At 35.2% G+C, this 14,058-nt stretch overlaps 1 protein-coding gene across 1 annotated transcript; it reads right to left on the bottom strand.

Annotated features, from left to right (window-relative positions):
* Positions 1 to 12,470: 12,470 nt before the first annotated feature.
* On the bottom strand, positions 12,471 to 13,852 carry LOC131632682 (uncharacterized). The gene is made up of 2 exons (XM_058903420.1): positions 13,713 to 13,852; positions 12,471 to 13,608 (listed from the first exon to the last, which is right to left on the bottom strand). Exons 1-2 carry the CDS (start codon positions 13,767 to 13,769, stop codon positions 13,000 to 13,002), a joined length of 666 nt encoding a protein of 221 aa, XP_058759403.1. The 5' UTR covers positions 13,770 to 13,852; the 3' UTR covers positions 12,471 to 12,999.
* Positions 13,853 to 14,058: the final 206 nt, after the last annotated feature.

Here is a 14,058-nt window from a genome sequence, read left to right as displayed (position 1 = left end):
ATTTACAAGCATTCTTAACAAGTTTTTGTGGGGAGGATTTAGGGAAAAGAGATCCATTCATTGGGTAAGGTGGGAGGATGTTAATTTACCGTTGGAGAAAGGGGGGCTTGGAGTGAAAAATATTGCTTTTTTTAATCTAGCTCTTCTTAATAAATGGAGATGGAGAATTATTAAAGGTTCTAATTCCATGTGGTATAATGTCTTGAAGTCGCGTTATGGAGACTTATCTACTAAGATCTTTGGTGTTGATAAAGTCTTTAAATTTTCTTCTTCTTGTTCCTTTTGGTGGAAGGACTTATTAAAGATAGGTGGTTGTTTTTTGTTGGACCCATTGGTTGAGAATTGTAGGTTTTCCATTCATGATGGTTTTAAAACTCCTTTTTGGGAAGCTAGATGGTTGGAGGATATGGTGTGGAAAGAGTATTTTCCGGAATTATTCAAGGCTTCTTGCTTGAAAAATGTTTCGGTGGCGGCAATGGGAGGATGGAGAGATGGTAGATGGCATTGGAGTGATCTTGGTATTTCGAATGGGGCATTGGAAAGTGACGGGTTATTGGAGACTTTTGGCGCTTTAAAGGAGCGGTTGGAGATTTTTGAGGGTTGGTCGGAGGGAAAGGATGAAGTAGCTTGGTTAGCAAATTCGGATGCGGATTTTTCGGTAGCTTCGTGTTACAAGTTTTATGAAAAAGTTGCGTATTCCGTTTGGTCCAAATAATAAAAGTGATGTAGCTTTTGGTTTGATATGGAAAATGGAGGTACCTTTTAAAATAAAAGCTTTTGGTTGGAGACTTTTTCTCAACAAGCTTCCAACTAAAGATCTTTTGGCTTTTAGAGGCTTGTCTTTCTCTATTGATAATTTATTTTGCTCTTTGTGTGGGAGTTGTTTGGAGGATAGAAATCATTTCTTTTTTAGGTGTTCGGTGGTGAAAAGGATTTGGAGGGAGGTAGCAATTTGGGTTGGCAAAGAGGACAATAGGGAGGAAGAGTGCTTAGCAAACTTCATGGAATGGCATGATTATTTCGATTGTATGAAGGTGAAGCATAGAAAGGAGGGTGTTGTGTGGCTTGCGATTATGTGGCATTTGTGGATTTTAAGGAATGGGGTGTGTTTTAGGAAAGAAAAGTGGAGCGTTAATATTGCCGTTTGGAATATTAAGTTGCTTATTTGGAGATGGTCTTTTTGTGGGAATATTACCCATTCCAAATACTCTTTTTATGAGTTTATTAAGGACCCTATGTTCTTCTTATCATAATGGTTAGTTGGTTGGTAATTTTTCCTTTGGTCGGCTATTTCCGGCTTTTGTATATGGATTGAGGAACTCCTAGTTCTTCCGTTAATGATATTTTGCTTTCTAAAAAAAAAAAAATACAAGACGCATAATTACTTTTTTATCAAGTTTGATTAAATAATCTACTACGAGATATTCACATTACTTCCAAAAATTATGATAAAAGATTACTATTGAGTTATAAGAAAACAGTGACCGAAATATCTAAGAATAAACCCTATTATCAAAGTATTTCTAATTTTATAAGATTTAATATTTATGAACACAAATTCAAGATGTTTAAAAGTTTTTTTAATTCTCTTAGATACCCCAAAGGTTTCCCTCAATCATTGCCTTTATAAGTTTCTCCGTACTAGAAATTTCATCTCATCCCTATATTCAGTTGTAAAGTTTTAAAGGTTGTCATATTTATAACTTGTTCTATTCTAGAACTAGACATATGAAGAGTAGTAGAAGTTATGGCGAAGGAAAGCTTTCGATGCGACGGAGTGGATGTGTACCTACAAGGTTAACACTCCAACCATCAAGTCAGTGTGTGAATGATGAAAGAGTATTCAAATTATGTTTGAAACTTGTTATTTAAAATGACGTTATTCTGTATATATTAGGAAGATGAACAACTGTCTCGCTATCTCTCAGGTGTGGAATACGGAGGGTCGTAGGATATTCTCGAGACATGAATCGCATACAGCAGGGCACACAATTTTCTAGTGGTTAGGTGAATATTCCAGAAGTTAATTAAGTACATAGTCGATATGTTCAAACCTAGGATATTTCTTATAAAGGTAATCGAATCACTAGAGATATGGTCAAATTGAGGGAGATATGGTCGCCCCAAAAAAGTTGCCCCCTAGCCCTCGTGCTCAGATAACAGTGTGAAGGTTTAAAGGATTTTAGTCCCAGCCGACCATGCTTCCTATCCTTCTACTGTTTGCAACACCAAACGTCTATTCAGAGGAGTGATTATAATCTTTATAGGTAACCGAAACACTCAAGTATTACGTGCAAGAGAAGTGAATGTTGATAGGTGTAACTCGGTGGGAGAACTGACTTTTTATTTCGCAAACAAAATGTTGTGGTGAGCAAGAGTCGCCACCGACTTTTATTTTATCCAATTAGGAAAGGTATTAAAGAACACGAAAGACCTTTTTGAAAATATTTTGAGTTCGGGGGTAGGTTATACGAAGGGAAGGTATTAGCACCCTTTGTATCCATGGTTATCCATGGGCTCTTAATTGCTTAGCTCACTTTTTGTTTGAAATGTTTGAAAGGTGTCGTGTGTGTTTAGAAAAAAAGTTTTATTTTTGAGAATGTCTGAAAAGACAATGTTAAAAAACAGGGTGTGAAAAGCATTTGATTTGTTGTGAGCAAGCACTTAAGAGTTACCTACCCTAAGTTCGTAAGGTCTTTCCTATTTTAAAGACTTTCCTTGAGCGATAGTACTATCCATACCATATGAGGGCAGATAGTCCTATACATTGGATGTATTCGGGTCATCGAAGGGTCATCGAATCCTCATAGGGGCTATCCATACCATAAAGAGGGTAGGAAGTATTATGAGATGTGAATAGTCATAAAGGCAACCAGTAGGGATATCTTAGCGATCCAAAGGGACTATCATCATTTATCGTAGGCAACATCGAGGGACGAGATCATTTCATCGTAGGTAACTCGGAGGGACTATGATCTTTATTCCGAATGGGACTATGATGATTTTGAATCGTAGGCACCATATTTTCTAAGGTATCCCTACGCTCGAGAGACTCGACTATTTAATCGAAAGGCCACAGAAGAGGGATTGCCCTAAAGGTGAGTGTGTGCAGCAATCACATGTGTTATGTTCAGATATTTCATCTTGAATTATTAGCGATCTAATGGTTGACTTTATCTTTTCATCCAATCCCAAGGCATACATCTAGCAGTTAATATATTTGCAGGAGCATAAAGTGCAGGAAGGTAAAGGTTCCTACGTTATTACATGACTTCGGGGATTAGGGGTACATGACCAAAAACCGGAGGAAGCGGAAATTAAAAGGTCCTAATTACTATTACATAAAAAACTTTTGATCTATACATGTTTCTAGAATTTAAAATGAAAATAAAATAATAAACGATAAATAAATAAATAAATCGCGACTGAAATCAAGAACTCGAGAGGTGGGAAAAAAGAAATTAGGATTTTAGAACAAATCAGGATTTAAATTGATGAAAACCTAAATCTAAGTTAATTAGCCTAATTACTGATTAATTATAAAAAAACACTATGTCTAATTGTTAAACCTAATCACTAAATTAGTTTAAAAAGTTAATTAAAATCTAGGAAGAAACTAAGTGTTTTTTTTTTTTTTTTTTGTATTTTTAATGATTTTAAATAAAATCCTAATTTTACTATGTTAATTAATTAAAATCAATTACAATTTTTTTAAAAAAAGTTAATTGATTAACTAATCCTCAATCCTAATTTTTATGATTTTCTTAATGATAAAAAAATGGTTAGTGGCAAATTATAATAAAAGACATAAAACAAGCAATTAAAATAAAGAAAACTAGTATCACTGGATATGGTACGGTCGTTCCCTGGGGGTGCACTGTGGGGTATCATTCTCTGGCCCTTCAGATATAGATATACATAGATCCCATGGTGGAAGCGTGATCTGGCCCTTCAGATATAGATATACATAGATCCCATGGTGGAAGCGTGAAGGTGCATGATACAACTGGCTTGGCTGGACGCACCGGATCTGTGACAAAGAATCTTGAAAAAAACAATTGTTAAAGCCTGGGTTCGAACCCAGGTCATGAGGGTAGCTGGTTAAGCAGCTTTGCCAACTAGAATGGAAAGATTAGCTGTTAATCAAACCAACAACATAAAATAAATATAAAAAGAGGTAAGTGGTGGGGTCAAAATAAAAGTCAGAATGGGCCCCACTGTTGACTGGATGGACGAATTACATTTGGAGAGAGAAGACGTATCTTTGACCGCCGAGGGATAGCTGCGAATTTGCGACTGAATTGCTACAAAATTGCTGCGTTATTTTCGTAGCTAATGACCTGCACATCCAATCTCAGAAAAACGATGTCAGTTAGAAACACCAAATGCCCAGTTCCACTTAATGGACTCTTGCGAATCCACTGGTAGGGTCGTTTTGGCCTAAAACGCCCTGTATCACAAATAACGAAGCTTCTCCATGCTCACGATCTAACCATGGCATCTATGTGATTACACGTTCAAACCTTCATGTGGTCTTCCAAACCTTCCATACACAGTCTCAGGATCACGTTAGTAACATGGATTCATATTAAAATGAAGTGATAATCTAGATACAAAGAATTGTAATATAAATGCAAAGGATGCTTACGGGATGGGTGTTCTGAGTGCCATAAGCCAAATCTCTCGACCCATACTTACTCTCTGATGTCTTGGAAAGAGATTGGTGTGATTGGCTTGGATTGAAAGTGCTTGCAACTGGAAATTTCGTGTGCCCTAATTTTCCTGAATTTTTGGAAGCTTGGAGAATCGTTCTGAGGCCAGGTCCCTTTTTTTCTTGGAGGCTGCAACGTTTATGTATATATATGGGGTGATTTAGGGTTAGGAGTTTTGGAAAGAAAGAATTGGATGCATTGCAAAAAAATTTGATTTGAAAAATATATGAAAACTTTCTAGTTCAAGCTCCATTCTATTTTCCACAATTTTTCCAACGTGTAATTGGCTGTGTTGAGTGAATTAGGTCTAGATTCAATGAATGGAATAGTTTGTATGATTTCATTTTATTTTATTTTAATTTTATTTGATTTAAATTGAATTTAAACGAATAAATCCAAATATAAATGTAATAAAATCATAAAATAATTATCAAATAATCTTTGGGAATTTAATAAGCTTATAATCACGTGGAACATCCAAAACCCTAGGCTCATTACTTAAAAATACAAAATTCCCCACTTAGGTTTTCATGCAATTCCTCCAATTTTCCCAACTTCTGACGATCATAACTCACTCAATATTTATCCTATGAAGGTGTTCTAGGACTTTTTGGAAAGCTCAAGATTTCGTTTATAAGCCACTTTGGAACCTTTTTTGCATTTGGAGATTTTATCTTGAAGTTATTGGCTCTGGAAAAAAACAGCTTTTTGTGAACCTTTAGAAGGACCTGTAATATTTTAGCTCATATCTATCAAATGATGCATTTCTTGACTTTGTACCCAGTATCAAAGTTGTAGAGGATGAAATTTTATTGAGAATGAGCTTTGGTTAGGGAATTTATGATAATCCATGTGAGAGTTATGACCTGTCAAAGTTCAGTTGACTTTCTCCTACAAAACCCTAATTTAGAAACTGGACTTTTGATGATCTTTGAGCTTTTCTTAATGAATCATGATCAACCCTTGATCAAATGATGAATCTAACCTCAAAATTTTGATGTTGTCCAAAAATCAAGAGTTTTGACTATAAGTTGACCATAGTTGACTTTTAGGACAAATCAATCGACTGTTAATCATTTGAGCTTTTGTCTGGGCAATCTTGTGAATCATAGCTTGAAACTTAGTATGAGGATTCTTTGAGACATATGAGATGCTCTTAAGTCCTCTTGAAGCCTTAGAACCTGATCTTACCTTGAGAGGAGCAAAACCCTAGTAGTTGTAGGCTTGTTGCTTAGGAGACAGATAGTCATGCCTATTTCTCGTGTAGCTTTGAGCAAATGGAGGTCATATGAGTCTGAAGAGACTGCTTGAGCCAATTTATTTTGAAATATGGTGGACAAATTTTGGGGTATGACAATATGACACCTCTCTTTTCATATTGTCAATACATACATATTGGAAGAAACAAAGCCACTTCTCTTTTAGGGTTCCCTTTTTCTCTATACATGAGTGGTTACCTCTTTTTTCTTATGAAATATTTATTTTCTACACTTGAAACTACTCGTGGGATATGGAAAAGAAATCACAGAAAATCCAGAGAAGGAGTCCAATGAACCCATCATATCCGAGGGAAGGTTCCATATACTCATCGACCACTTCAATCTTCGCCAGAGCGAGAAGTTTAAATGCAGCCTTTTCAGAAGTGGGTGAATTATCATCTTGGGGTTCTACTATCCCTTATAAGGATGATATAATTTGTAATGAGTAAGACAACTTCACTTTACCCAGGTATTAGTATCTCTTCTCATCTTTGGGTATTTGTTTGTATTTTGCCACTTTTAAGGTAGGTGTTTTAAACTACTCAATGGTGTCCCCATCTCAACTTCACCGCACCAGCTGGGCATTTGTAAAGGCTTATCAGTATTAGTGCAAGTATCTGAGGGGAAAACCTTATGTTGATTTTCTATTTCACATCTTTCGTTGCAATGGGGGTACCTTAGCTTGGGCAAGAGAATGAAAGCTAGTTCTTTTGGTGCCGAGGATACGAGCTTTTGAAGATTTTTCCGAACTACTACCTTTTGTAGATCAGTTCTTCTTGGTAACCCATCTTCATTCCCATGCACACATAACTAAATTTGAGTTTGAGTCAAGAATAAAAGATAAATGTAAGCTTCTATTTCCTTACTGCTGGTGGGCGAAGCACTTCCTCTTACGGAATGGCTCACACATTCATGGAAAAAAGGAATTTTCTGTTGAAGACTCTTTTCATAAAAAAAAAGGTTGTTGGGTTTCCTTGACCGCTTAGGCTATATCAAGGGCATTTTCCCCTTGGATGAAGCCGATATAAATGCTTAAAACGCTTCATTAACGTCTCCTTGCTCATGGGATCTTGTTCTCGTGATTCTCCTCGTGTTTACTTCAGTAAGCTTGATATTTTTATGTTTTTCAATGTTGTCCTTCCCATTCTTTGTGTTCACATTGAGATATCGATTATACTTATGTGCATATGTAATTGGAGACAAAGCAAAAGTATGAGTCTTAAACATGGAATACAGCCACCTAGAATTATCGCGGGTCTTATTCTTCCCCCGGGACCTCCTCAAAGTGTTGTTATCTTGGTTTTTCCTCAGGGTTTGCATGTAGATCCTAGTTCTCGTCTCGATCCTTCTCGTGATCGGTGCAAGTTAATATTTAAGGATGAATGAGCATATTTTCTAATCTTGTTGGGTAAGCCTTATAGGAGGTGTTGAACACCCTGGCTCTCTCTTCTAAGAAGACTTATGTCGCGTTACCCCTTGTTGGGTTTGGCCGCTGGGAAGCTCTTTGGATAGACCGGGCACGTGAAAAAGGGAATCAGCTAGAGAGAAGCTTGAGCAGCTTAAATTTCCAACAGGATACCTATTTGAGGGAGGTAAAAAAATGTATGCTTCTCTACATGAGGTACATAAAGATTTGCCTATGTTCATTCTTTCTGGCATAACGGATGGTCAGGTGTTGTATTTGATGATAAAGTTGGAGAAGAGGACCCAGAATCTTGATTCTTCTAAAAAAGAGATGGAGTTTCTACACAATCAAAATGTTTCCCTGGCCCGTCAATTGAAAGAATATGCTTCTATGAGTCTTAGGGGTGGTTGTAGAGTCTTTTGAGAATGTGTTGCAACAAGTGGAGCATTTCTATCGTCAACTGGTTGTTTCGAGCAAGCTAATTTGACTGCGTCAGGTTTCCCTATATGGTTGGATTGTCTCTATTCTTGAATTGGACTTCTTCCTCCGTTCGCCCCCCCATTTTTAATGTGTATATGTAATTGTACTAATTTCTTACTATTAGTAGAGCTCTTCCTTGTTTAAAGTATATTCATTCTGTTTTAAATATAGTTTTCTTTCGTGGTGTCGTGGTTCATTTTTACACCTGCAATTTATAAATGTTTTATACCACAATGGTTATTAGATTAAGAATATAAAAATTTAAATAACCTTGAATCGTGCCACTTTTTTATTTCTAGACGAATGGGATTAAGGCGTGTAAGCTTCATCCGTTAGGTGTGGATCAATTCAATATGACAGTGTTTGGGATTGAATATTAGAGTAAGCATGGGGATTTTGTCCCTTCCATCTCGTCATCGCCGAACTGTTGGATATTTACTAGATTTGTCGGGCTCTTTATCATGTTCTCCTTTATTTTTTATTTTGTTTCTTTCGCATGCTTATTCTTTTTGGTTTGTATTGCTCTCTATTCAACCTTTGTTATCAGCCGGCTGGAATCCAAGGATAGATATGGCTTCTTATTTAACCCTACAACTTTCATAATTTTTTTCATATGGACAATAGTAAATAATATTTTCTTTAAGCATAAATGACATTAAGTCTTTAGCAAAGCCATGTATGGCTGCTTCATTTAAGAGTGTTATGCATTAAGATGCACGCATTGTCTTGGTGGAATGTCGAGTTAGTATCGTGAAACTCTAATTCGAATGTGCTTGTGCGGGGTGGAACTATTGGTACATTTTGATGTGCCTGTATGTCTAATCAAAACTGGTGAAATATAGGCCCGCCTTTGATCATTTTATGCTCTTGATTCTACTTTTAAGTATCTCATAATGAACAAGTTAGACATGGCTATTCCTTAATCATGTTCATATGGATAAGGCATGAGTCTGGTTGATTGAGGTTATGTTTCGGGCCATACATACATACGAGGGGAATGAAACCAGATAGATGCGACCATGCTTTGAATTGCACTCCATGTCACAGAAGATCATTCCCCTTCCAAGCGTAGAAGATCCCCGTCTGTTTCCTTGAGTTGCTAGCACGAATTGAGGTGGAAGTCTCCAGGCTTCACCACTCACATCCTTTAGATTGGTTAGATATAAAGGGGGATCTCCAGCTACGCGTAAATGCATGTATTTCTTTGATAGTGGGTATTTCAATGTTATATTCAAACGCGCAAAACATCTTTGATATCACCCTTGGGGGATTGGATGCTGTAGTCGAATGTGCAAACCGTCTCCAATAGCTCCCCATAATTTAAAAGGTGCAAAAGGCGTTATAGGGAATTGATTGCTACAGTCGACCGTACAAAGCGTATCCGACAACATCCCTGAAGCCCGACGGCCGTGAGGCACTATGAGAAATTGATTGTTATAGTCGGACATACAAAATGTATTCGACAACACACTTGAACTATGAAGGCCGGGCTACAATTGTGTTAGTTGTACCTCGGTTTTGTCATTGCTGTCAGTAATCACAATGGAACAAACAATTCAAAATTTAAGTGACTTTATTTATAACAAAGAATTGAGGAGTTTATATATGTGAGTATATATATGAGTGCGATAAATAGAATTCTACTAAATACAACAAAGCGGGTATTCCACCGCTTATTTCTAATGATGGTATTATATTTGTTTAGTTATGTTAGGGAGTGTGAATGTCTAAGATTTGGAGCTTCCAAATGAGGGAGGGCATGTTGATCTCCATAGTTATTCCTGCCCCTTGGTCTCATTGGAGTGCGTTGTGTATTTTTTCCCGCTTCAAGATCGACATACAATACACTCTGCTTTCTAAGAAGGTTATGGTGCTTATGCTTTAAGTGCACAGGTGAGGATACGCCGTCCAACGCTACAGTGATGGGCTTACCTAAGATGCAATTATAAAGAATCACACCCTAGATGACTAGGAATTGGGTAGTGATTGATGAGTTGTCTTTTTCTTCTCTCACGAATAATATTAACTCTGTATAACCCCACAGACGAGTGGCTGTCCCATATATGCTTATAAATTTGAGCTTTCATATGATATTTGGCTTCCAAAGTCTAAGCCACTCTTCTCGAACAGTGGCGAATAGAGGGTATCACATGAACTTCCTCCGTCTATCAGAATTTGTGAGATGTCGAACCATCCCACAATTGTTTGATTACCAAAGGAAAAAATTTATTGGAAATTCCCCCAACCTTTTCAAAGTCCCGAAATCCCAACATGGTTCAATCGGGAATGATGGATGATGATTTACCTCCACCCTTGTAGATGACCATCATCTTAGTGATCTTCCTCTTGATCATCCCTTTGGAAGGGAGATTCACTTGAGTGGCTCCGCTTGTGATGGCGGTGATGTATGGTTGTTTTCCCTTGCTAGTTTCTCTCTTTTAACTACTACGGATAACATATTTAACCAAAGTTATAAAGGAGATATAACCACGGTTGAGAGTCCGTGGTAAAGTAGTGTGTAGTTGTAAATGGGATACTTACAACCATGGTCTTCTACCTTTGGTAATAAGCTTGAAAGTGTGGTACATATCACCATGGTTGTAATAAATAACCTTAGTGAAATGATCTGAGATCATGGGTTCAATACCCAACAATGCCATTTTGGGGCATTTTTTAATCTAAATAATGAGCTTTCATATAACCACGGTTGAAACACCTGACTGTAGTGAAATGATTTGTTTTTTTAATATAATTTTTGAATTTTACAGAATTGCCAAATTTCTAACCTGTATTTTTTTAATCTTAAATAGAAAATAAAAAACAACACGAACCATTTGTAAACCACACCAATAGTTGGCTACTAAAATGACCCAAAAATTGTATTACATCAAAACCAAAAATTTCTTTAAGAACCAAAAATTGTATGTTACATCAAAACCAAAATGGTACAAAATAACATAAAGTTTACATATCATTACATCAAATAATATCTACAACATGAGGAACGTGCCTTGTCAAGTCTTGACTTTAAACACCTATAATTTAAAATAATGATACTTGTTTATAAATAACTTTAGAAATTATAACATACAATAAATTATAAATAAACGATAAAAATTATTCATTTTAATTTTCTTATATGCTTTTTTTCATTATCATTATGAATAGCATGCATGTCATCTCTATCAAATTCTTCATATGAAGTAGGCACTAGTATTGTGTAAGAAGGAGTATAAGGAATAGCAAATCTTAAAATCATGATATTCATCACCATGAGAAATGTGTTTTCCTGAGAGAATAATTGTCCATATTTTGTCAGAAGGGACAGTCACATAAAACACTTGTTTTGCTTGAGTAGCCTTGATGATTGGTTTTGTCATATAAGTTGTCTCGCCAAGGTCCATCCATGTGAATCTTAACTCATCAATTTGTACAACAATTTTATTGTCAACACACTTGCATTTAAATAAAGGCACCTTGAATAAAGCATAATCAATCTCTCAAATTTCGTCAATGAACCTCACACAAGTATTTTAGGGGAGATTGATGGAATTTGGGAGATTGATTATGCTTTATTCAAGGTGGGGTTATGGTTGAGGTCAGTCATGTATAATTATGTGGCAAACAAGTATTTTAGGGGAGATATATTATTGAAGAACAAATATGAGTGGAAGAATCGAATTGACTATGTGAATAATGTGTAAAGATTTTCTTAAAGGCTATTTTCGAGTTGGACTTTGAAAGATTTTAGATGGAAGGTTTTTGGAGGATCACATTTATAATTTGATATATTTTTAATATTTCAAAAAACTTAAAATAAAATATTGTGATATTATATACTAATGTATAATGTTGTTTATTTTAATTTTAAATAATTATCAAATACATTTCAAATTATAGATGTGACCTTCCGAAAGATTTCTCTTCAAAATATAAACATCCAAACATATTCTAAAGTTTTGTTTGGGAGTTTGAATGGGAGGAGAAGACTTCGTAAAATGAATTTTTAAAAAAATATTTGACATTTTTTGAAAAAATAATTTTATATACAATGTTAAAAGAGTGTTTATTATTTATGTAGTTTTAATTTTCATAATACTATAGTCTATAACAACTTAAAAGATATTTGAAAAATTTATATGTGCACTCCAAAATCCTTCTTCAACGGAAATTTTGATTCCCCCAAATTATTGGATTTTTGGCGTTATGATTAAAAGTAAACTCTCCAAAACCCTCTCAACCAAAATCTTTCGATTCTTTCGAATCAATTCTTTTTTTTTTTTTCAAAGCCCTCTCATCTCTTCCTCTTCAAAAGGCTCTTAAAATTTTAATTCGAGATTTTATTTCAATGTTTTTTTGTGATCCAGTTCTTATACCAGTGTGGCTCCCAGTAATGTCTTTCCATCATGCCAACCAGGAAGTTGCAAAAAGCCAAAAACAAAATATCTGTAGACAACACTTTATAGTATCACATGTTAGTATTGGCAGTAATTCACTAAACAATCAAGAAACATCAATTAGCTGTTGTTGGATGCTAATTATAATTTCCTTGAATATATTCAATCTGTAATGATAGGAGATTAACATATTGTACACTAATAATTTATTCAACTAGCATCATATCAAGGTTGTTTCTGTAATTGATGTGACAAAACCACATAACCATTGTTGGAACAAGGTACCATATTTTTTATTGGGCCTATGAACTTTTCATACAAAGAAAACAAGAACAATATAGTTTGAGCAAGAATTTATAATAATTGCGTTTTTATATCTATCTCAATTCAGAACATATATTTCTATAGTTTGCTTTGTACATTTAAAATAAGACTAACTCTTTGGTGCCTTACAATATAACCAAAATTTATAATTCTCTTTCCTCAAAAAATTAGATGGAGTACTGGCTCACTAAAAGAATATGGCTGCATGATTTTCTTGTAGTGGCTGATACTTGCAAGATTTGATTTCTCTGCATTAACGCGATTTCGATTTGAAGTATGGAATCAACATTGAACCACTTCTGTTCCAAAAAATACTTTGAACACTCGATTTAAATCATCAAAGTCGAAGCACGAGATGTCATGTTTTTATCCAAATAGTCCAGATCTTGTAACTATGGAAATTTCTGATTCCATCGAATTTTCTAAATCACTCCTTGTGAAAGTCTAACTCTAAAAACATGTTCTTCACCGGTACATTTATCAACCTTCACAATCCACCGACTTCGAACACTCTTATTCATTCCAGATCCATATTTATGTCTAATAGCATTGTTTTCTTCAAATCTTGTCACCAGTAATCCTTCACCAATAGGAAGCAATTGAGTTTTGGTTCCACATGTTCTCCAAGACCCTTTACAACCAAATGCATTGTAACCAACAACAACTACACCCTTTTGCTTATTACCATCACCAGTTTGGACTAATTTCACAAGCTCTTCATGGTTCACAAGATTACAATCAATTACCACAAAATCAGCTTTGTTTAATACATCTAATTCTTGTGCTCCTTTTCCAATCATGAACTTCACTTTATTAGAATCTGCTCCTAGGAAATTCTTGGATGCAATTAGATCTTGATTGTTAGGTACAATGCATATTACATTTCCGTTAGTTTGATTAGCAGCAGCAATTAGTGCAAGTGTTGTTGAATCTGCTGCAGCAGCAGAAGCAACAACCATTAATTGTGCATTATTTCCAGCTGCTAATGCTGATATAAATTCGGCAACAGATGGTTCTTTAGCCTTTTCATCCTATCGAAATATAACCAAAAATCAGATCAGAAAATTTTTAAGGAATAGAAAAAAAATATTAATTGAAGAATCATATCAAGAAATTATAGATGAATGCTACTCACCATTTTCAAAGTGCTGAGATAGGCTTTGATGGCATTTTCTGCAGACCAAGAAGCCATTGTCTTGATGTATGTGAATGCTTTTAATTTCTCTGAAATATTTCTTTGATGAAAACGTTGTGTGTCTTGAATATGATGGTGGAGGTTATATATTTATAGGAGAAATAAAAAATGGAAGGTAGAACTTGATACAAAAAGTTAAATAATATAATATTATAAAGAAATTTGATATAAAATTTAGGTAGAACTTGGGAAGGTTTTATCTAAAAGTGTAATTAACCTGGCTAGCTAGAGTCCAAAATATTCTTCTTTTGAAAAATTACAGTTTAGAATACTTAACCTGGAAGAA

Source organism: Vicia villosa, unplaced genomic scaffold, assembly GCF_029867415.1.
Source record: "Vicia villosa cultivar HV-30 ecotype Madison, WI unplaced genomic scaffold, Vvil1.0 ctg.000986F_1_1, whole genome shotgun sequence".
Lineage (NCBI taxonomy): Eukaryota > Viridiplantae > Streptophyta > Magnoliopsida > Fabales > Fabaceae > Vicia > Vicia villosa.
The sequence above is the reverse complement of the archived record's forward strand: the minus strand, read 5'-3'. Positions and strand labels throughout refer to the sequence as shown.

What these genes read in the sequence shown, in the direction of transcription:
- LOC131632682 (XM_058903420.1), bottom strand. Translation starts at nt 13,769, where the DNA reads ATGGCTTCTTGGTCTGCAGAAAATGCCATCAAAGCCTATCTCAGCACT. An exon ending in ATCTCAGCACTTTGAAAATG is followed by an intron (nt 13,609 to 13,712) that starts GTGAGTAGCATT and finishes ATATTTCGATAG; the next exon opens with GATGAAAAGGCTAAAGAACC.